Genomic DNA, 24454 nt, shown 5'->3' on the forward strand with positions numbered 1-24454 from the left:
CCTCATGGTTAAGGTAGCCGAGGTGTATACCTTTTTCCCCACCTTTCTAAAGCTCTGGAATCTCTCTCTGAAAGTAATGGATTTTTAGCAGTGGAGGCCTTAATTCCCTTGGGACCCTGTGAAATAGTTTCTAGGTCAGCTGCATGGCTTTTGTATAGGAATTGGTGTGAGTCAGGAACCTGGTAATACCTGTCAGGCTTGACTGGGGCTGGAGGTAAAGAGTCTGGGTTAAGGCAGACCTCCAAATACACATCATCTAGAATGTCTAAGACAGGAGGTATAGCCAGAGGCCTGTGCTGAGGGAGCAAGAGAAAATCCCTAAGCCTTTTCTTGGAGTCTGAGTATTCTTGGCCTTCCCAGTGGAAGTGTTCCCTCAAGGTATGCAAGGTTTCCCCAAAAGAGTAATCCTCAGGGGGGGAGACAGAGGGAATGGACTCCTCTGCATCAGAATCTACAAAAGGGGAGTAAGAATGTTCCTGGTCTTCAGAATGTTCTGAAATAATGGAGGCCTGGTCCGAGGAGGGAGACTCTTCCTCCACTCTGGGCCTTTTGTCTGGGGGGGGGGGGGGGGGGGTTGAGAACCCTTGATAAGAGTAATCAAATCCTCAGCCATTTTGAGCATCTGCTTTTTAGGCATGGGGCCTTGAGAAGGGCCCTGTGGAGCTTGTCTTTTAGAATGCATGGCTGCTTTAGACATAGTGAAAGCATTGATGGAAAAAGAAGAGGAAGGCCTGAAGACACCTTGAGAGGTGGCAGCCCTGTCTAAACTCTGAGTTTCACTGCCAAAAGTGGCTTCGGTATCTGTAGTCTGGGTGTGGGCCGAAGGGCCTGTGACCTCGGGCACAGTAGACACCGCCAATGAAGTGTCATCGGTAGTCAGGGGATGCGTAGGCGCCTCACTGAGAACCAGACCACCTGTAGTCGGCTTTGGCGTGGTGTCGGTAGAAGTCGCGGACATCATATGTCAGTCCTTATCTTTGCGTCTTTTACCCAAAACTGGAGTCGGAGTATCCGACGACATAATGTAATTGCATTTTTTGCGAAAATAGTGTTGGGTGAACTCCGCCCGATGCTTAATAGTGCGTCTGTTGAATATAGCACAAAAACGACAGGCCGAGACGTCGTGGTCTGGGCCTAAGCAAGGAATGCAGAGGGAATGAAAATCCTTATGCGGTATTTGCTTCCCACATGAAATGCAATTATTAACTTTGTCTGACATCGGCCTGAGGCAAGAAAAGTTTCCCCAACGGGGTACTTAGCTTTCAAGAAGACTTCGGTTGAAAAATATTCGTAATCTCAGGAGCTGGCCGACCGGCACTTGCGAACTGCTTCTGCTTCGGGCACCGTGCGGCAAGAAAGACTGGGGAAAATGGCGTTGGCTGGTTCTTTTATACTGACATCAGGGAAGGAGCGACGACAACAGACGCCGGACCTAGACTTTGGAATTCGGCCAACCGAGGACCCGCCTGATGGCAGGAAAACCCATCTGTTATGACTGCAGCTGTATGCACAATGAACATCAAAGAGTGTCATCACCATCTAAATATTACAATCAAAAATAATTAAATACATATTATAACCATAAGGTAAATAAATAACATGAATAATGAACAATATAAAATAAGTCCCTGTCAATAATGTACTAACTTATAAACCTGTAAAGTGCACACATGAACTACTATATAGACAAACTGTTATGAAAGGAACAGAAGACCTATTCCCACTTATATAAACAAGTATTGTTTTGAATATTCAAAGTTGACATATGATAGCATATAAAAAACTAATCACAAAGCAATAGCTTGCCAATATATAACCAATGTCTGACCCAGACCCATGATTACCTATTATACAATAATATATACCATGAACATAATTTAAATATATCTAGTCCAATGGTAATGAAACCAAAAAAAATTTTGTCTCAGAATTATGAGAAACCATAATCATGTTCATATCTATTCCAATGTTAACACATATGCTATGTTCAGAACCATGATATCATATATATCAGATGAATTTTGAATTTATAAGTGATCATTCAAGCCAGAGGAAAATAAAGCAGCAAGATGAATAATCCAATATGTTTCCTTGTGGTTCAAAATACTGTGCCACCCTTGTTGGTTACTTCTGTCTCCCGTTATTTTGTCTATGATCATAAACATAAATTTGGCATTATGATGTTTAAGTGTGTGTCTGTACAAAGCATTGGTTTCCTTTTTATTTTTTATGTCACTTTTGTGTTCACCCATACTAATTCTAAGTGATCGTTATGTTTGTCCGACATAAAATGCTGAGCATTGACACATTGCCAAATAGATAATCTAGGTACTGCTACAGTTCCCAAAAACTCTAAGATCATAGACCCTGCTTGTACTGGTACTAGTAAACTGTTTTAATTTACTGACTTGATTACAGGATGCACAGTGACCACATGGAAATGTTCCCACAAGTTCATCCCCAGATATTGTGAACTGTTTGGGAATGGCACCTCCACTTTCCTTATGCTTATAGTGTGAAAACATGGCTCTTAAATTCTTGCCCCGTCTATATGAAAATTGGCATTTCGGGCCCAAAATATTTCTTAAATGGTCATTTGCTAGTAATATATTCCAGTTGGAATCAAGAATGTTTCTGATAACATTATGGTTTCTACCAAATGTGGTGACAAACCTTAATGGAGACTCTACACCTAACGGCTGACGTTTTTTATATTCTAATAATTTATTTCTATCTTGGTTGTCAGACCACATACTAGCTGATATATCTGATTGGTGATAACCTCCATCTAGAAATCTATTTTGAAGATCCTGTTTAGCTCTCCCAAAATCTGTCTGGGATGAACAAATGCGTTTAATTCTCAAAAATTGAGACTTTGGTATGTTGCGGATGGTGTGGCATGGATGCATACTAGATGCATGTAATAAGGTGTTGTATTGTGGATATTTTCTGTATGTTTTAGTACTCAAAGTATGGTCATTATTCCTGTACACCGTAACATCCAGAAAATCAATAGTATTGAGATCATATGTAATAGTAAATATTATGCCCCAAATGTTACTATTCAAATATTCCACAAATTCCTGCAAGTACGCAGAATCCGCACGCCACACCATCCAACAATCATCAAGGTATCTACTCCAGATATCCATTTCCACCATGTATATATTGTGCAGTGGGTTGTATATCATGCACTCTTCAAGGTACGCCATAAATAAATAACACTCCCCTTGAAAATAGAAAACATTCTTGTTGAGCACATGTTCAGCCATACAGACAAGCAAAGTGTTGAGTCCTGGTGGATATAAATTAGAGTGTTCTAACCAGTAATGTAATGCCTGTAACCCTGCCCAGTGGGGTATGCTCGTATATAAGGACTTAACATCTAAGGTACGCATCAACCAGTGTGGTTCCAGTTGTGCAGCCTTCGTCAGTGATAAAGCGTTAAACACCCACAAAGTCTCATTACTATTTATAGATAACACCAACCAATAAGATGCATAGCCGAAACCGGTTTGATTTGTTATATTTTGTGGCATTATATGCCTTATTGACATCCATTCATTAATAAAATAATTTACAAGCTGCACATGCTGGCCTCTGGTGTTTTATGAGTTAATGGTTGGGCCGAGCATACCCTACTTGCAAAGCATTTTTTTTTTATAATTAAAGCGTGAGCCAAAATATTTAAAGCAAAAATGTACCGACGTTTGATTGTGCGTTTATTAAATAAGGCACAAAACTGACAGCAAGGTACGTTGTGGTCAGGGCCTAGGCAAGGAATACAGTACAAATTAAAATCCTTATGAGGTATTTGCTTCCCACAAGTAATGCAATTATTATCTTTTACTGACATCGGTAAGGAGCAAGAAAAAGTTTCCCCAACGGTGTACTTAGCTTTTTAGTTGAAGTCTTTGGATCTGAAACTCGATAACGAAAATTTCAGGAGTCGGCCGACCGGCACTTGCGAACTGCTCCTGCTTCGGGCACCGCGCGGCAAGAAAGACTAATGTAATGGCATCAGCTGCATGTTTTACACCCCTGACGACCTGACATCATGGAAGATGGGACAGCAACCGACGCAGGAACCAAGACTTTGTTAATCAGGCCGACTGAGGGCAACCTGCCAGCAGATTGCCCAAATGTAATGACTGCAACAGTGAAACATGAAGAACATCTTCACAAGTGCAGTCCACACACTTTTTCTCCCTCAACAATAGGAGATTTCCAACAAGTCTGATGACTGCTTTTGTTGTTAAATGTTTTTAATACTTTACTACTTTAACTTAAACAAATCAAAACATGGCAACTTCATTGGCATTTCAATAAAGCCCCAACTATGAAGAAGTGCATTCCAGTTTGAGTTGCAGCTCAGTTTCTTGGGGGAGTGACAGGGCACTGAACACTCACTCCTCTCAGAGGGTCAGGATAGGTTTTGGTGCCCAAGAACACACAAACTGCATGGTTTCCTTGTGAAGAATGCAGAAATGAGTAGAATGTGCTTCTCCTATGAGGAGGGGTCATCTGTGGGCTTATGTCAGTTATGGACATGACAGTCCAGAGTTATGCCCACTGCACATCTTCCTTAGCACTTCCAGGGGATGCAAGGACCTGTTGGGACTAAAAAGCAAGATAAACGCCATCTATTTGCTTGCATGAAGATCCCCATTCCCATTCAGCCTGATCTTCACCCCAGGAATGAATAAACTATAGCTTTCTCACCAATGGAATGAATGGATCATTAGACATTAGCTGAGGGGAGTGCAAATGGTCAGCAGAGGATGGAAGAAAAAGAGAGAAAAAAAATAAGCAAGTAAATGCAGACATCTTATCATTCAACAGAAAAATATTATTCTCTGCTTTGCTGTTTAGCAAGACTAAAAACTCATGTGTCTATGTTTCTGAAAATGTAATTCATAAATTTGAGGTAGCACTCAATTCTATTCAGTGAGTTATTTTCAATTTTTTTATGATTCATCAATATAGTCTGTACATTAATTCTAATCTGGAGTAGTTAAAACAAAAGATTTTGATGAAGCTATCTAGTTTAATCACAATATGTTACTGCTCCCCAGTCTGCTTAGTTACCATTATAATCTCATTAACATGTTGGGGAAGAATTACTAGACAAAAACTTCAGTCAGATGACTAGCACTTGAAATACTCTAGCTTTAAAAAATATCCAATAGTATATGGTATGTTCTACACTTTTGCATCATGATTCTAATATTTAATCAATTTAAAATGGAATTCATGTACAGCTTTTGTCCTTTGGAAAACATTTATAACTTACCAGTGAGTGGTTGTGTGTCCTCTTCCTGTACGATTGTCTCTACCTCCGGGCCATAGACCTCCTCTGCGGTGGGGTAATACTTCTTGTCTTCATGAAGCACTATGTCCATCCCAGGTGGATCATCATCACGGTCTACATCATCATCGTCATCACCACCTTCTTCATACTGCAACAGAACATGCATCTTTACAAAAAATTGCTGAAAGGTGACAGAGTACCATGGTAATAAATGATTAAGAAAGCCTACACAGTACTAAGTCATGTACTCATGCATGGTTACTATTATCATTCACACTCATCTAAGAATATCACTGTGTTAATGGGTGTGATTGGTTTTAGCGAAATACTCCATTTTAAAGCTGTGGCACTCATGAATGGGTTGGCTTTCCTCTGCATTTTCTGATCAAACACTAGTTTTCTTACTGTTTATACTTCGCTGTTAACAAGTATACAGTTTGTTAACATGTATACAGTTTTTTGTTTTGTTTGAATTTTTTTATTGGCTAGGGTAAGTTTGAAAGGATTTTTTTTTTTGAAGACCGTGAATAATATAATTAGTGGGAAGAGCTCAGAAATATCATTCCTCATTTAACTAGAAAAATTTAGTGCCATCTTTATTTAGCTGTAGTGCTTGTTTGACTTGATGTTCTCTGCCGGACTGCTGCAGATCTTTGACTTCATTAGATTTTTCTCACCCATCTGCCCTTCTTCTGTTGTAATTTTAAACTTGATGGCTTTTGAGTTGCCCACCCCCATTACAAATTTGATTTTGGAAACTCCCTGCAGTCCCATCTCATCACCTCATTCTACTGTGTGACCAGCTGGGAAGGTCTTCCCCCTTAGTCCCTTAAACTGAATTATCTTCTGTTTTCTCCCCCCATCCTATAAAAAATAAACATTAAAAACTGCACTTTACTTAGCTGCTTTTACTGAATTTGTGCTTCTTTCTACTTTTAACCTGCTGCATTCCTTACTGCTTAATAACCTGATTACACCACTGTTACTCTAAGCCTCTTAGTTTTGATTTAAGCACTTGGGTTTCAAACTGGTTATCTTACATAAAGAAGGTTTGTGGTTTACACTCTTGTGGCAGGAGAGGTAGCTTACATCCTTCTGAGTTTGAAATTGCTGGCTGAAGGATTACTGTGTTTGTTATTCTAAAAGTGTCTTACTTCAGGTTTAAGAACTTGAGGTCAAAACCAGTTATTTTACTTTAAGAAGATATGTGGTCTGCACTCGTTTGAGAGAAGATGGTAGCCTCTAGCCTTCTGACCTGGGAACTGCTGGTTTGGGCTTACTGTGCCTGTTAGTCTAAGTGCCTTTGATCTGATTTAATCACTTGGGTTGCAAACCACTTATTTTACATTAAGAATGCCTGGGTTCCAGATTCTTGTGGCAGGAAAGGATAGCCTCCACCCTTCTGTGCTGGGAACTTCTGGTGAAGGCTTACTGTGCCTGTTATTCTAAGTGTCTTTGTTCTAGTTTAAGCACTTGTGTTCCAAACTAGTTGTTTTGTAATAGGAGGATTTGTGGTCTAAACTCTTGTGACATTACTGTCCAGACAGATTTTTTTTTAACTACTACAGCATCTAGTCTGCACATAGCTGAGCATTGCTCATCAAGTTCCTTGTCTTTTTGACCTATTTATAGGTTCATAGGTAGGTACTAGGCTATTGTCCCTAGGGCCTATATAAGCCTAGCCAAACGGTACCCTGGCTTTTTCCTCCCAAGAAAATTATTTTCCTGTGACCCTGTCAAGCAGAGCCACAGAAGTGATCCCCGGGGTGAATTCCCATCCAATCTTCAAGATTTTTCTTGAAGAGTGCTAATGAGGAGCTTTGTTTGATATAGATAGGTAGTTTGTTCCAGAGTATACGAAGTCTCTGAGACAGGAATCTGTCCCTCCAGCATGTTCTGTTTATTGTGATGACAAGGTTTAGGTCCCTAGAGCATGTAGCTCAGAAGGATTGGGATTTCTTTACGTGGAGCATGTCCAACAGCTCTGGGTTTGACATAGCTTTATATGTTAGGCAGAGATCGCCTATGAGTAAGCGATATGCGACAGAGTAAAGCTGGAGTTTTTTGAGACTGTCTGCGTACGGCATCTGTTTGAGGCCAGTAATCCCTCACTCCTCCCTAGTGGATCAGCAGCCATGGAGATGCACTTCTGGATTCTCTTTGTGGCTAGACAGGTTGAGATGGGTATTCTGTGAGACTGTAGCAATTGCCTCATGTACACTGACAAACTACTTATTCTTAGTAAAACAGATAAAAGTATGCAATAATTGTAAATGCACTAACTCACTCCACCTGAGTGATGGCTCCAGGTGCTTGTGCAGTTGCATACTACTGACGCCTCTAGCCATCAAATATTGCTTGTTCTATTTGCATTAATAATTTCAAAACCATGCTATACACAAAGTATTAAAATGCTTCACCTTAAAACTTACACAACAGCAAACACAACTGTACTGATATCTGACCCCTGTCTATTGTAGCTAAAGAGATAGTGTTTGTATAATTTTTTTAAGTTGTCATAAATTTCATGTTTTTCTAAATATCTCAAAAAACAAGTAGCACAGACAGAACTACTTTGCATCATATGAAAGCACTAAGCTGGCTGACCAAAATTCTGATGGCAGTGTGTGTGTAACTTGAGTGGCTGCTGTGATATTGTAAAAAAAAAAAAAAAAAAAAAAAAAAAAAAAATTACAAAATAAACGTAATAGTTATTGTGACTTATAAAATCCTGATTAAGACTTAGAACTTAAAGAAAACTACCACTACAAAAAGTGTGTGCTTAAGAGTGTGCAATTTAGTTTTTTTAGTGACTTCTATGGTTCCAGAGATAAGAACATTTATATCACATGTGAGGATGTAATTTTATTCAGTCAAAAAACTTTGGCTCTGCCCATTGGCAGTTGCAGTGCAACTTCAAAAGCTCCACTGGGAGGAATGAGTTAACTCTGGAGGCAAAACTCTCTCATACAACCAAAACTAATCCTAGATTTTGTCAGTGACAATTGGGTTCCCTATTAGTAAGTCGAACGCTTAGCTTATCGAATCCCTAAATGTCGACCCATCCTTATTGAAATGTGAAAACATCGAACGTCTAGAAGAGCGAAACCGGAAAAGTTGAATCATCATGGATGGCCTTCTGCGGTATAGCTCTGTAAGGTAAGTGTGCGATAGTTATGGACCTTAAGGTTAGGGTGCAGTTTAAGGTAAGTGAATGGATGGTAATGTATGTCAGATTTAGTGTAGGGTTTTGTTAGGATTATGTGCGTCGATTATTTAGTTTGTTTAGGTTTCGCTTTTTAAGGTAAGTGTGAGATAGTTACGGACCTTAGGGTTAGGGTACGGGTTAAGTTAAGTGCATACTTGGTGGTATATGTAAGATTTAGTGTAGGGTTAGAAGTGGGGTGTAGTTTAGGGTTAGATGTAGGGATTTGGTTAGTGTATGTATGTGGTTCATTTAGTTTGTTTGTGTAGGTAGTATGTAGCGGGTGGTGGGGTGGGACAAGTAGGACAGTTCAATGTTTTGAATTTCATGGTTTAGGGCGTTCAGTGTTTTTGTGGTTCGATGAGTACGGGTCGACATTTAGGGATTCGATAAGGTAAGCGTTCGTGTTTATAATAAAGACCCGACAACTGCACCCCACCTACTGCATATGGTAAAGACCCTACACATGAAACTACTTATGCTGAGGCACTTACAGGTAACTTTCTTAAAACACTAAGTCCTCCTGTACAGTACAATCAAATAAAGGGCCCTCAACTATCACGTAAACACTCCATTAAGGCACCACCCCCAGCTACACTTAGTAAAACTGTATCCAATGCCTCTACTGCTAAACCCTCAAGGCAAACTAGCACACAGCCAAATTTCCTAGTCATTGGTGATTCTATAGTGAGGTACACTGATGTCCCCCTCACCACACTAAGGAGAGTCTCATGGTTAGCTGCCTTTCTGGGGCAAGGATCCAGCAAATCACACATGCACTCAGGTCACTGAACCACAAGTACCAGTATGACTTTGTCATAGTCCATGTGGGTGTTAATGACCAGAGATGTACCTCCCTTGACTATATGAAGAAAAACATGACTGAGCTCACCGACTGTGTATCTCAGGCAGGTATTAGCCTAGCTCCGAGCAGCATACTACCTTCCCCAAGGATGATGCCATGTTACAGACGGAAAATTATTGATTTTAACAATGGCGTAGCTTCTGGTGTCAATCCACGGGGTGCAATATCTGACGGCCTGGGAGGACATGGTTGACAGACCATTCTGCTTTGCCAGGAGTCATCTGTACCTATCCCCTCTAGGCTTTCAGATATTGGCAAAGACCTTTTCCACCACCATGGTGCCTTTTTTTAGGCAATGCCATACTGATAAACCTACCGGCTTAACTGAATCTATGAAAGAATATCTGATGGTGATACTGGTCAATGCTAGAAGTCTTAACAAGAAACTCCACTTCCTCTCCCTGGAGAGTGTAGACATCTGTGTAGTAATGGAGACATGGTTCAAAGTCGCGGAGAGTACCCCAACAATGCAAGGTTATAATACTTTTTACACCTTTAGATAAGCTACTGCACAGGAAGGAACTAAAGGAGGAATAGTTGTAGTCTATATTAAAACCAACCTCACATTCAGAATAAAGTGTATGATCCACCGGAACTCATACATGTGCAACTCACCATAAACAAGGTCTCGTACCATATCCTCGAAAAATATAGGTCTTCCTCCATATCCCAGAAAACCCGTACTGGAGTCCCTCACCATTCAACCGAATAGGACATTCATGGGAGATCTCAACTACCCCTCTATACACTGGGCACCCTATACCACTTCTAATGCACAAGCCCAGCAATTCCTAAACTATGTTTTTTTTTTTTTTTTTTTTTTTTTAATAATATTTACACCTTTATTGAATTATTACTTGTGACATACGCAAATTTACATTTATATAAAAATAATCAAACTGTATTAACAAGTTCACGTTTACAAACATACTTCATATACACTGCAATATATCATATAACCAGCGATTCCTAAACTTTAACACCAACATCCTGAACAACTTAGTCCATTCTCCTACCAGGAGTACAAACATCCTGGACCTTGTAGTCACGAACATGGGGGACCAATGTTATTCACCCAATTTTATGCTTTCCCTCATCAGATATGACCATAAACCAGTATTACTTGAAATAAAAATTAAATCTGGGGATCCAAAGAAACCAAAAACTTAAGAACTATTCCAAGGCTAACCTCTCTCTACCAAACAACACCTTGGCTAAATTCCAAGCACCCCCAAACCCAGTAAATACCATAGCATATGCTGAGCTATTTACAAAATCTCTTTACAGCCATGTTGACAGCTGTATACAGTGAGCTGTGCCTACTCATATTAAGAATATGACAAGCCACCCTGGTGGAATCACAGTATCAATCAATTATACAACAAACAAAAAAATCTTGGTTAAGCATATTAGGAACACAGCCATACATACAACCTCCCCTCTGACTAATCTAAACTGGCAGTTAACAGGGTTAGTTAAAACTTCAAAGGCTAAATTTGAAGAAAAAAAATAGCTTTTCAGCTGATGGATAACGAGAAAGGTTTCTACAGCTATGTCCATAACCTCAGGGGAATGCTCAACAATGTGCAGAACTTATTGTAAATGGCATCATCTACACTGAACTGGAAGCCACTGCCAACCTTTTGGCTGACCTGTTCAGTTCAAATTTCTTCTCCCATTCCCCACCAGATAGTCCAAATGAAACACCACATACCACAATCCCACCAATCATTACTAGGGAACAGGTCATCAAGGCACTTTCCAAGGCCAAAAACACTGCATTGATGGGCCCTAATAACATCCTAGGATGTTTAATAAACAGCATGAAACATGACCTCTCTTGTCCACTTGAGTCACTTTTCAGCTGGAGACTTCAGTCAGGTTTTGTGCCCAAGGAATGGAAGAGGGATAGAGTCATCCCTCTGCACAAAGGAAGTACAACCACTGATCCAGGTAACTACAGGTCCATAGGTCTTACAAGCCTCATATGTAAGGCCATGGAAAGAATCATCATGGACATGATAAATGAGGGCACAGGTAACCTGCAAATGTTGGACCCATCACAGGTCGGCTTTGTTAAATGAAGCTCATGCCTATTAAATCTGGTGGACTTTCTTGAGAGGGTCAAAACACTGGATAAAAGGTAAGACTGTGTACACAGCTTACCTCGACCTGGCCAAGGCTTTTGATACAATACCCCACTCAAGCATTATAAACAAGCTCAATAATTAAGGTATAAACCCTTTTATCACCCGATGGATAGCAACCTGGCTCACTGACAGGACCCAGGAGGTCAAAATAGGCGAGTCCACTTCCACCAAGAGGCCAGTCACTAGTGGAGTCCCCCAGGGCTCCGTACTGGGCCCACTCCTTTTTGACCTCTACTTCTCTGAAATGGAAGTAAATGCTGAAGGTTTATGGCTGACTAAGTTTGCAGATGATTGCAAGCTGGGGGTGATCACCAATTGCACTACAAACACTAACATTCTTCAAAAAGGTCCATATCTGACTAACAAATGGTGCCAAAGCCATGGTCTTAAACCTCAATGCTAAGAAATGCATAATTGTACCCTTTGGGAAGTCAACCATCTCAGCTAATTACCATGTTGATAACACATGCATAACAGTTGATCCAGTGATCTGGGTATGCATATTGACAGCAGCCTTACCTTTGACTACCACGTGGCCATAGTGGTGAGGAAATCCTTTTATGTTGCACAACTTAAGGGCATGATATCTAGGTCCAAAGACATCGTTACCATACTGTACTCCGTTCTTATCAGACCAATCAGAGTACAATGCTCCCTCTGTTATGTACCTTACCAGGAATACGCAGGTAACGTTAGAGGTTCCTTACAAAAAGAATACATGGCATAACAAATTTGCCTTTATGCCGAGGTCTTAAAGCCCCCTCTCTCTCTACTCAAGTCTCTTACAGATTGCTGAGGGTGATCTATGCCTGGCTTACAAGGCATCCGTAAACCCCACACTTCTGCATCTCCTACATATCCATAAATCAAAGAGTACCAGAAATATGAGGCCTAGGGACCTGAATTTTGTCTGTGACTTAAACAGAACATGCTGGAGAGACAGACATGTGCCCCAGAGATTTCACCTCGATGTGAAACTGACTTTGTCTATTGCCCAGTTTAAGAGTAACCTAGACTAGTGGATGGGGAAAAGGAAATTTACACTGGGCTTGGCACCCATATCCATTATAGACAGAGGTAGTTTATAAATGCCTGACTCTCAGTGTTCTATTCAGATACAGGACACCATTATTCTTTCTGGTAAACTTGGCTAGGCTTAGAAGGCTCTCTGGTTCATTAGCCTAGTAACAATCTATGAATTATCATTGGGTCAGTGGCAGCACATCATTTCTCATCTACCCACACTAAAGCTTCAATTAACAAAAATTACCAAAAGATTAATCTAACAAAGCCACAAACTGGCATGCATAACATTATAGTTGTATTTGTTTGCTGGTAGCATGTTTTTATTTATTTACCACATAGAAGAAACTATAACTGGCTCAACTTAAGATTGCACAAGCCTTTCCTCTTATACAAAATATTAGCACAAATTCATGACTGGATTCCTTGACCCCAGTATGTGCACCTCTGGTTTTACAATGCATATTTAGTGGCAGTGAAGGGCATAGTTTCCACATGGGGATACTAAAAGTTGTTGCCCCTGCACCACAAAAACATTATTTTAATTTGGTGTGTCGTGCTCATACTTTGCATTTGCCTACACAGTATTAGTTCAGGATTTTGAGTTTTGCTCATTCCAATTTCAGCCTTTTGTACTTTTCACAATTTTGTTTGCAGTTTTATGATTTTCAGTCATTTAAGTTTAAACCTTGTGACAGGGAGTCATATCTGTTAAATTTGCTAAATGAGTCTGTTAGCTTTCCTGTCAGTTCACTTAGGCAAGTCTGCCATGTTTGTGAAAAAGCCAGTCAGAACCTCCACCTTCTGTTCTGGAAGAGAGTCCCTGCAATATCTGTGTCCAGTAGTGCACCTAGGAATACTGTCTTCTAAGATGGGCTTGTCTGGACTGTAGGTACTGAAACCTAAACTGTTTAAGCACTGCAAGGTGTAATCTACACATTCTCTGGAGATTAATCTTGGGTTAGGCAGTCATTTAGGTACAGATAAAGGTGGGTGCCTTTGAATCTACACTATGCCACTTCTGGGGCTAGGCATTTGAGGAATACTCTGGGCACACCAGTTAAATCAAAGGGCAAGAAAGTAAACTTGTAATACAGCATCCCACCACCACCACAAACCTCAGGTACTGACTGTGTCTTCTGAAAAACTGGCGTATGAAGGTAGGCGTCCTTGAGGTTGAGTGCAGCCAAGGGAGCTTGAAAGCTTAGAAGTGAAAGAAATGCCTAAAGGGTTAGCATCTTGAATTTTGGGACTTAGAGATATATGTTTAGTTTTGATAGTTTTACAATGGGTGTCCAGGAACCCTCCTTTCTTGGAACCAACAACAGACTTTAGCAGAATCCTGTCTTCCTGTCCTGGTAGCAACTCCTCTATGGAACTGTGGGCAAACGGAGAGTAGAGCTCCTAAGAATACACCGCCTTTTTTCTTTTGGCTTTGGTAACGATGGAACTCTATTCTTTTTTAGATTTGGTCATAAAATGGAGTTTGCATTCTCTGGAGACAATGTTATGAACCAAATTATCTGTGGTTACTGAAAATCTCTGTTTGGTGCAAGAGGTTAGCTGATCTCTTATCTTGGTTCTTTTGGAAAGGGGAGATTATGGGTTGGGGAATGCCAGAGTGGGGTTTCTAGAGCTGGAAAGAGGATGTTGGAGTACTTACAGCTGCTCTCTGTGGGGAAAGGTTGAAGCCTGTGGACCTCCTGCCCCCCCCCCCAGTCTGTCATCGTACTGCCATTTCCTCATCCAAGAGGTCATTCTACTTTTGTCTTGTTCCCCTTGCTCTGCTACTGGCAGAAGGGCCCTTGCTTAACAAGTTGATCCTTACCATCTTTGGGAGAGAGGGGAATGGAACAAGTCTCACCATCGCCACAATCCTTCCTAGTCTACTCCATTTTCTTGAACATAATATAAGCAAGGAGTCTGAAGAGCACCTCCTTGTGAAAGAGTACTTTGAGGAGCTGCCCTTTCACCTGTTCAGCCAAGAATGTCTCCTGATTACTAATCCCACTGCAGCAGCCCTGTCTCTACAGTGGAGTAGGTAGGGAAAGCCTCAAGACAGCTGCTGACCCCCTCCCACCAATGGGAGTGCGGAATCCATATTTGGGAGAGTTTCTGCCACTGGAATGGCCTCCACCATGAAAGCCATTGCTACTGTTATTGACACCACCACCATAACTGCACTAGTTGATTCTGGTGCTGTTGGCCACATGAAAACCATTTTAAATATGGGCAGTTCTCTGCCCTGGAAATGGAGTGATGTGCTTCCTGTAAATTAATACCAACAGTAGTGAGCCCCCTCCCCTTTTCATTATCTTCCAGTTTAGCTTTTACCTGTGGCCTGAAGTGCCACTGAACCAAGCACTTAGAAAGCCCACCTTCAAAGAGGTCAGTGCCACTGAACCAAGTACTTGGGAAGCTCACCTTCAAGTTCACCTAGAACCTAGAAGTCACTGAGGTAAAACCAGGGATGACAGCACACTATACTTCTAGCTCTTGTCCTTTTCAATGCACCATCTGTAGCATTATGGGCTGTATGCATGGTGAGCCTAGTCAAGGTGGCAGCCACAGCAGTATACATTGGAAGATCATCATCCGAGCCTGGTAGTTAAGCACTCTAAGTGAAAAAAGTGGAGAATGCAAAGACCTTTCTTCCACAGTAGTCCAGCTCTCTGGACTCCTTTACCAGGAGGATGGCTGTCTGGGTTCTGTGGAGTGGGAGCTTACATCATGTCTACTGCATAATATGCTGCAGATATGTCTCAAAGGACCTCCCTGCTATGGAATGGGCTCCTCATTTTCATGAAGTTGAGTTCATTCCTAACCCTATTCAAACAAAGCTTTGATCACTGGATAGGGAATCACAAATTCACCCTCTGTCTGGCCCCCACGTCTCTGATGGACAGAGGTCGACAGTAAGTTAATTAATCCCAAACTAACATCCCCCCACATAAAACTCTTATCTACCTCCTTACTAACATACCTCACTAAATAGGTATCCACGGAACTCGGGGACAAAACTGGATGGAATTGCAAAGCTAGGAGGCTTGTGAAGACCATGGTAATAACTGGCCTAGTACAAATCTATCTATGAAGTAAAGACAGAATCAACAGACAGATTCTCCGATTAACATTCCAAGGGAGGGCATGAAGGCTCCTATCTGGTTTCCAAGGCATTGAAACCACCATGTCCAGCTTCTTCCACAACTCAGCAGTAACAATTGCAACCATGTTATCTACAGATGAAACCTCACAGGAAGTTGAAAAGAGAGACTGGAAGGTTTTCTGAAAGACAAGAGAAGCAAATTGTGAGGTTCCGTCTGTAGATGGAACCTCGCAGGAAGTTGAAGGGAGAGATTGTAAGGTTTTCTGAAAGACAAAAAAACTGAGTGTTTTGCAAAGGTCATGCAGGAGGGCATTAATCTCCTGTGCCTTAATCCCTGACCCTATCAAGAAGCTCTCCTACAGTTCAAACACCAAATAGAAAGGGCCATCATGCCTCCAGAAAAAGACTGCCTATGAAACTAGCACCTGAGGGAGCCTTTACAGCTCTGGTTGATGCCAATGCTTAAGTTAATCCTGAAGGCTCAGATGCCTGGAGTTCACCGTCAGTTCAAATCAAAACTACTGTGAAATGATCCCCAGAGAAGAAGGAAAGGGACCACATATCAATGTCAGCTTTCTTGGTTCCAATGGTTACAAGGCTGAAGCCTCATATCCTGAGAATAACCTCAAGGAAATCTGTATTTCCCAAACTCCAACATCTTAGCCCAGAGTTCATTAGCCACAGAAGCAAATGATGCTGAAAGAACTGATGCCAAGGCAACTGCCACCATTGGTGGCACTGACCCAGAAACAACCATCTTGGTTGGTGAGGAAGCCTACTGGGAGCATAGGTTGCCTCAAACTGCTTTGTGTTGGAACTGGGTTAAATGACAAGACAATAAAACAGCCTGGGGCACCGTCCCCGAGCTGCCCCAGACAGGAGTCAGGAGTGGAATGAAAGGACATCCAATTCCACTTGTGCCTGAAGCACGGCTGCTGGAGGGTTTTCATAGTCCAACACCAAAGCAGACTTGGTGCATAAAACAGATGTGGCAGAAAGGGATTCGAGTGAAAAGTCCTAAGAAGGTCCATTTCAGAGACAGAGAAGACAACTTTCACCGTGAGTTCTGCAGCATCTAAGACCAAAGGCTGAAACCTCTTCTTCACTTTAACCGCTAATTTTGAAGTGCTAGAATAACAAGCGATTCCCTTTTCTCTTAATAGCCTTAGCATGGATAAAACTATCTAGAACCTGAGCATTATTTTAGACCATTTAAACTTACACAATAACCATTAAAGGGAACTGAGAAATTGTGAAAAAGTAATGAAGGAGCAGCAATAATGTGGAAAATATCACAGCTGAAATAAAGCAAGAGTTAATCAGAGCTGAATAATCAAAGAAAATCAATTCAGCTAGGAAATCTCAAACCTCTGTCAAAAAATGTCTTAAAAAGAAAAAAGCCTGTGTCATTTTAAACTTTGTACGAGTAGGATGAGCAGCAACCAAGTTCTAGAATAAGATTCAGGTGTGCAGTGAATGAAGGGTTAGTGGAGAAGCTAAAGCTGAGAAAGCTTTATTGTTGCTAAGCCTACAGACCCTGGGGCTCCAGTCCTTGCAGAAGAGGAGGATGAACCACACCGATGAATCACACCATGTCAAACAGAATCTTATTATGCAACTTCATCTGCTTGCGGCTGGTGATTTATTAGTACATAAGGATACTGGTATAACATTGCTGAATTACTAACTGCTGGAATTTGCCTTTCAAACAATGACTACTTTTGCTATACTGTATCTGAGAATCAGTCTATTACAATTGGAATATTTTAAAAATGAAAAGCAAATGTGTTGTTAGTATACTAGACTGATCTAGCTTAAGGCAGAGTATTACTACAAAAACAGAACAAGGGGAACTAGCACTAAAATATAGCATTATCCCACCTGGTAAAGTGTACAAAGTTATTATTTTTTTGTATATTAAAATTTTTCATTTTTTCAGCTTTATCCCAATCAATACTACATCTGCGGCAGGCCTTCATAAATCCTATCTGCCTATTTTGCAATACTGTCTAATACACAAAGGCTCTGCCCAAAATTTTCACAAATGTTAATCAACAGCCTCACAAACAACTCCGCAAATTTTCCTTTTAAATAGTCAAAGCGAGGAAATCTTTAATTCTAGTTCATCAAGCTATTTTGAATTATTTAAAGCATGTGCACAGTTTGTACTATGAAAATTAACATAGCATTAATATCTAACAAATATTAAAACAAACTATGTAAACTATTTACAATAGTGGATGCAGGCTTAACATACCCATTTTATTTTTTTATTTTCCAGTGAAGTGCTTGGTCGATACAAGAATTAATTACGGAAACTTGAGCAGAAGTACACTGTTTTCTCTCAATGGCAATCCCCACTAAAAAAGAGTTAAGGTGTCAACTTTTCTCAGCTCACCACATCATCCTCCCCTTCTTCTCTTCCCCTCTCTATAAGGTTTACTAAATTCTGTCATCTTCTCTTTCGCGTCTGCCCACTACGCGGCCTTCTTTCCTCATCTTGGAACTGTTACTAACACTGCACCTCTTCTTCTGTGGGACTAACTTTTCCATATTTTGCAATGGCTTTTTGGATACGATCAGCAAATCATTTCTGTAGCACTTGAAAATTCCACATTTTTCTCTCAAATCCTTAGAAAAACAGCACATCAGTTAATTTCCCAATCTTGCTATTGATCTTTTTTTTACCAAGCCGTCTAACCATATCTTACACCGATTCAATGCTAGCAACTCCAAAAGATATGTTTGTAGTCTCCTCGTTCCTCTCTTCCATATACTAAACAACCTTCATCTATCATTGGAAGCATCTTATGCAACCTGCATGGTGTATACAAACATCTGTAGAAATTTCCAGGCAAATAGTCTAAACTTCCTTACTTGAATCACTTTCCACAGCATCCCACACACAGTTGTTTCCAACTTTACCTGATAAACATTTTTGCCTAACACTCTACCCCACTCTTTAACCACTTTGCTAACAGTTTCCATCTTCAACTCATCACATTCTACAGATTCTTGCTATGCTTCCACCATCTACATTCTTATCGATACCAACTTCCATCCACCAATTTACTAGGACTACTAGCCAACTGTCCTTTTTTTCTCTGATTAAAGAGACTTTTTCACTTCTGCACTGACCACCAGACAATGTAAACAGACTCCTCCTAGGACTACATATCTTTCTCTCACTTCATTCCAGGCCATCAGACTATCTCATACACATCTGTTCCCAACATTTCACCTCTGTTCCTAGCCTTTGCCATCTTACCAATTGTATTTTCTGATCACCATCCTCATGTTTTCCACCAAAAGGTAGTAAGTCTCAGTGTTACTATTTTAATCATCCTGCCTGGCCCAACTGTCTTATCCTTTGACTTAACCATATCTAATGTCAGCAGGCCCATTTTCTATGTCCTCTCTTCCCCCAGACTGCTTCTATCTGGTCTGACTTCTCTACATCACATTTTATACTTCACATTCATTTCCAATTTGCTACATATATGGGTCATGGATACCTTTTCCAATTTGCTGACTGTATTGCCTTCCAATATAAGTTTATGTCCAGGGTCCAAAGGCCTCACCTATTTTTTGACAGTATTCTCTCTCTGCTTACCATCGGTTTCATCCATACCCAGAGAAAATCAGACACCTCATTCCTCAATCTACTCAAAACATGAGAATTCAATGGAGTCCAGAAGGACTGCCCCAAATACAATACACGGGGCACTGTCTGGCACTGCAAAATCAATTTTTTGTGCTGATTCTAAATCAAAGTTTTCCATTTAGACATGACATTTATATCTAATATTTCAATGCAGTACCTATCCAAAACATCTAAAAATTTTAATGCATCTTCACCCCATATGCCTGGATGGGTCTACTTTGTTTCATTGAAAGCTCATTTCCCTGAATTTGAATTAACCCTGACCAAATCGCTGAAAGTTCAAATTACTGAAAACTCATTTCACCAAATTTCATTTCACTGAAGTCAAGTACTGGCACTGTATAGAGTGCTGTACGGCAAGTAAAAGGTATATGCCCTTTCCCCCACTGTAGTGTGATTCTGAAGTTAAGTATATATAGTTAGGAGGGTGGGCACAGCCCCCCACATTGGGGAGTGTGGGTGGCGTAGCCCCCCCCATCTAGTTTTACATTATATTTCACCAAAAGCTTCAAAACAATACATTTTAAACCATAGACATGCATACTTACAACACCAATGTCTAACTCTTTCCAGAAGACAATATAAACCCAAAATAAGTTGGGGGCTACACCTCCACACCCTCCCTAACTATATATACTAACTCCAGGATCACAATACAGTGGGGGAAAAGGGCATATACCTTTTACTTGCCTTGCAGTACTCTACACAATGCCAGTACTTCACTTCAGTGAAGTGAGTTTTCAGTAATTTGAGCTTTCAGCGATTTGGTAAGGGTGAATTTGAATTCAGTGAAATTAGCTTTCAATGAAACAAAGTAGACCTGCCTGAATACCTACTTCTTAATTTTTGCATATCTTCAACATTGATTTCTGCTGCTCTAGTTTTCTTCTTCTTCTTCTTTATCTTTTATCTGGACAAGTACCCAAAACTAATATTCCACAACTCAAACAGATGCTCCAGCTCTTCTTTTGGCTTCCCCAAAGTGAGAACTACATTGCCTGCATATAGGGCAACCTTTAGTTTTAACTACCCCTTTTTATATCCTTTCAATTTAGCAGTTCTCAGCTGCATGCAAAAATAAATTAAACTCTCAAGATGCTAAAATGCCTTGATAAACTTAAAAGTGAACTCCAGACCTTGATCAAATCAGCCACATCTTCAACATACCTCTTAACTGTCCAGATTTTCACCTATTAAAAATCACAGATTACCTGTCACCTAACTTCTCGAAATGGCGATCACTTTACCAATACACAGAGAAAGAGACAAAGTTAGCTCATGGCCTTGCCTCTCCCTCATTAGGAGAAATACTGCGTTCCTAGTCACAATTACCTTGCACTCCACCATCCAATACATTCTCTGGTCTCCTTTCAAAATGTGAATTTAACTCTTTTTCTTTGAGACTGAGACTGTCTATCACATCTATGAGGTGTAAATCATTTTCTTGAGCCACTTCTCTAACCTTACACTTGCCTCTTTATACTTTTCTTTACCACCACTTCCTTCTTTTTTCACTACAACTTTCCTATCTGTATCTGCTACCTACAAATATTTCTTAATAAAACCTTACAACAATCCCTTCTTCATCCTGTTTTATGAATACTACTGCTCTCTCTACCCCAAAAGCTTGACCATACCAATAGCAGCATGGATACTACAGGTCTTCCCTCATTTAACATTGTGTTGCAGTGCACTTAATTTAAATTTAAATAACCACAGCCACACCACAAGGGTTAGTTCCAGAGATAAATCTAATGAATTCTCACTCAGTCCTGCTATTTTTATTCTAGTACCCAAAGCCCTCTTCACTTAAAATAATCACACTCCCCTTTTACTATTACACATGCCACTGCTATCATAGTTTCTAGTTTAGTTCTTCCCCTGACCCTTGTGACTCATAGTACTCTGTATAAATCTATATGGCCATACATTTGACCTCATTGCCCAGCCCTGCCAATATTGATTCTCGTTCCTAGACCTCAATCAACTAATACAACTACCCTTTCTTTTACTATTACTGCATTTGATACCCAGTGTGGTTTTTAAAATCTATAGGTTACTTTCCAGTCTTACATGACTCTTTAGGAAGTGTCTGTTTTCTCTGGTCATTAGCACAACTTTAAACTAATGCACAATTACAAAAGGAGTATAATTCATTAACATTTTAAAACTAGTAATTTTCTTACCTACAGTGAACAAGTGCAAATCATATGGTCACAATTCCACTACTCATGTTTATTGTCTTTGTGTTACAATATAACGCTTTCCTTTATGATCTTATACTTTATAAAAAGTAGAAAAAAGATCAGTAGTCTTCATTTGCCCAATCTTGGCACTTGCTCTCTCTCTCTCTCTCTCTTGAAGACCAGTCTGATTAAGTCCCAAACTGACCTCCCAAGATAAGCTCTGAGAGAAAGTCTTCACCTCTTCTGAGAAAAAAGGGCACTGAACATCAATGGATGCAACAATTTGAAATGGCAACTATTAATTCTGCATTGCCACTGCATAGGGAAAAACACTGCTCTTCTTCTTTGAGTGGCAACCCAGTAATCCTGATCTATGAAGACACACTTCTCTAGACAAAGAAAATGTACATTAAGCTACTATAATCAAGCTAGCACATTTACCTTAAATTCATAGATGAAAAAATGAAATAGTAATGTCAGGGATTTATTTATTTATTGCATTTGTTGACCGGGAAAGTCCACTGGGCCTTGGAGAGTCCATTTTCCGTGGAGGCCCGGGGAGAAAAGCACCACATACAAATTATGCAGAAATTAACTTTGAGTTACATAAACAGCAAGAAGGCTACACTTTACAAAATATACAAAATACAATTTAGTTATATGAATGCTTAGAGGGCTAGACAGTAGCAATAATAGGCATGGATTTTTTGCTATCACAGTATAATGTACATGCAAGAGTTAGACTGAAATTAAACAGGTAGCTGAGCAGTGAGTTGAAGAGTAGAATAGGAGTACAAAGAAGACGGGGATGAAAGGTTCAGGAGTCTTAGTAAGGTGGGGACAGCGAGAGAGGGTATGTATCAAATTTTTGGGTAGGTATCAGGGGGTAGGCACAGCAGGGATGGTTAGAGTGCAGGTTGGCAAGAAGAAAGAGGATGGGAAAAGAGTTGGGGAAAAAGGTAGAGGGGTAGAGTAGGGGAGATAGGGTTTAGAGAGAGTTATTTTTGGCATGGGCATAGCCAGCAAGAGGAGGGGTATTGTCCAGGAGACCTTTTAAAGTTAACTAGTTGTTCTGACTGCACATGCCTACAACAGACGCAAGTCCCCCTTTGGCATCTGTGTCCATTCAGACAGCAGTGTCCTTATGTAGTCAGTCTCTGCCTTTAACATTTTCTGGAATATCACATGTTTTCTATATATTCTGCCCTCCTGTTCTATTAAGGTAGCCTCCAAAAGACAGTACAGTTGTGTACACATACCATAAAAGTAGATGTTCGAGTGTATTCACTGTTGCAATCATTACATTTGGGTAATCTGCTGGCAGGTTGCCCTCAAGTCTTGGGTCCTGCGTCAGTTGCTGTCCCTTCTTCCATGACGTTAGGTCGTCAGGGGTATAAAACATGCAGCCAATGTCATTACATCAGTTTTTCTTGCCCCAGATGTCAGGTGCCCCCCAAAAGGGGAGCAAATAAAATTAAAAACACAAAAAATATACCTCCAATCCCAAAAGCAAATACATCAAAAGGCTTTTAAGCATAGTGAAAGATAGTAGAGGTATAGCCAGAGAAAAATAGGGGGCTGGAGGGAGGGTAACCAGGACTGCAACAGTGAATACACTCAAACATCTACATTTATGGTAAGTGTACACAACTGTACTACGTTCTTAGTGTTTCACTGTTGCAGTGATTACATTTGGGTAGATTCCCAAAGCTATGGTTGGGTGGAGGGAATTATACAGCATTAGGACCAGCTATAAGGCCCTGCAGGACAGCAGTGGCAAAGCCAGCTCTGGATTTAGAGAAAAGTAGTAAATGGTAATGTTTGGTGAACGTATGAACTGAGCTCCAGGTAGCAGCTTCTAGAATGTCCCTGGTAGGAAACACCACTGAGAAAGGCTGTTGAAGTAGATGCAGCCCTGGTGGAATGGGATCTGATTCCCTGGGGGATAGTTTTTCCATGGTGCATACAGCCAGAAACAAATACAATGGCTTATCCATTTGGAAATGGTTTGTTTTGAAATAGCCTTTCCCTCTGCACTTGCAGTATATGCCACCAGCAGTTCAGATTTTCTTTGAGATTTTGTCCTGTTTAAGTAAAATCTAAGTTGTCTGTGTACATCCAATGAATGCAGAATCTGCTCCCCCTTGTTCTGTGGATTGGGAAAGAAAGCTGGCAAATGAATGGTCTGATTAAGAGACACACTGGATATCACCCTTAGGCATGAAGGATGGATTTGTCCTGAGAGATATCCTGTCCGCATGAAAAATGATGAAAGGCTCCACTGCCATAACAGCCTGTGACTGCTAAAAGGAAAGCTGTTTTCCAGGAGAAAAATTTTAAATTGCAGCAGCAGCTGGCTCGAAAGGAGGGAGAGTGAGCTTCTCCAATACGAAATTGAGGTCCCAGGCAGTCTTAAGTTTTTGGCCCTCTGAGACACTGCTTTAGCAGAGGATGAGAGAAGAGGGGAGGCTCTGCGTTGTAATGAGCTGAAATGGCTGAGGCATGGATTTTTATGGAAGAAAAGGACAGGCTCTTGTGAAGCATCTCAGTTAAGTATTGCAAAATCTAAGGAATGTTGGGCACTGCTGTGCTTATCCCTTGAGATTGATTCCAGGCACAGAATCTTTGTCATTTGTCAGCATAAGATTTTCTAGTACTAGGCCTTCTCAACTCCAAAATGACATCCATCACAGGTTTGCTGAGGGATGCTAAGGTGAATTTAGGTGATTAGCCACGCTGCAAGATTCAAAGTTTGGAGCTGTGTGTGCAGAATTTGATTGTTCTGCTGAGACAGTAAGTAAAGTGTCTGAGGCAGGTGCCATGGGGGAAGGTGTGACACATTGCGCAGGAGTGGGTACCAGTGTTGGCGAGGCCAGTCTGGAGCAATCAAAATCATTTTTGGCTTGTCCTGTTTGACTTTTAGTAGAACTTTGGAGAGCAGAGG

At 40.6% G+C, this 24454-nt stretch overlaps 1 protein-coding gene across 3 annotated transcripts in view; it reads right to left on the minus strand.

Moving 5' to 3' along the window:
- Positions 1 to 24454, minus strand: part of EFTUD2 (elongation factor Tu GTP binding domain containing 2) — a 1111673-nt gene that overhangs the window by 940214 nt on the left and 147005 nt on the right. For all 3 annotated transcript variants that reach the window (XM_044055111.1, XM_044055110.1, XM_044055112.1), the window contains exon 3: positions 5294 to 5459. In XM_044055111.1, coding sequence (XP_043911046.1) covers positions 5294 to 5459 — 166 coding nt within the window. The remainder of the gene's footprint in view (positions 1 to 5293; positions 5460 to 24454) is intronic.

This window comes from Protopterus annectens, chromosome 13.part0, assembly GCF_019279795.1.
Source record: "Protopterus annectens isolate FY-2018-M chromosome 13.part0, PAN1.0, whole genome shotgun sequence".
NCBI classification, from domain to species: Eukaryota; Metazoa; Chordata; order Ceratodontiformes; family Protopteridae; genus Protopterus; species Protopterus annectens.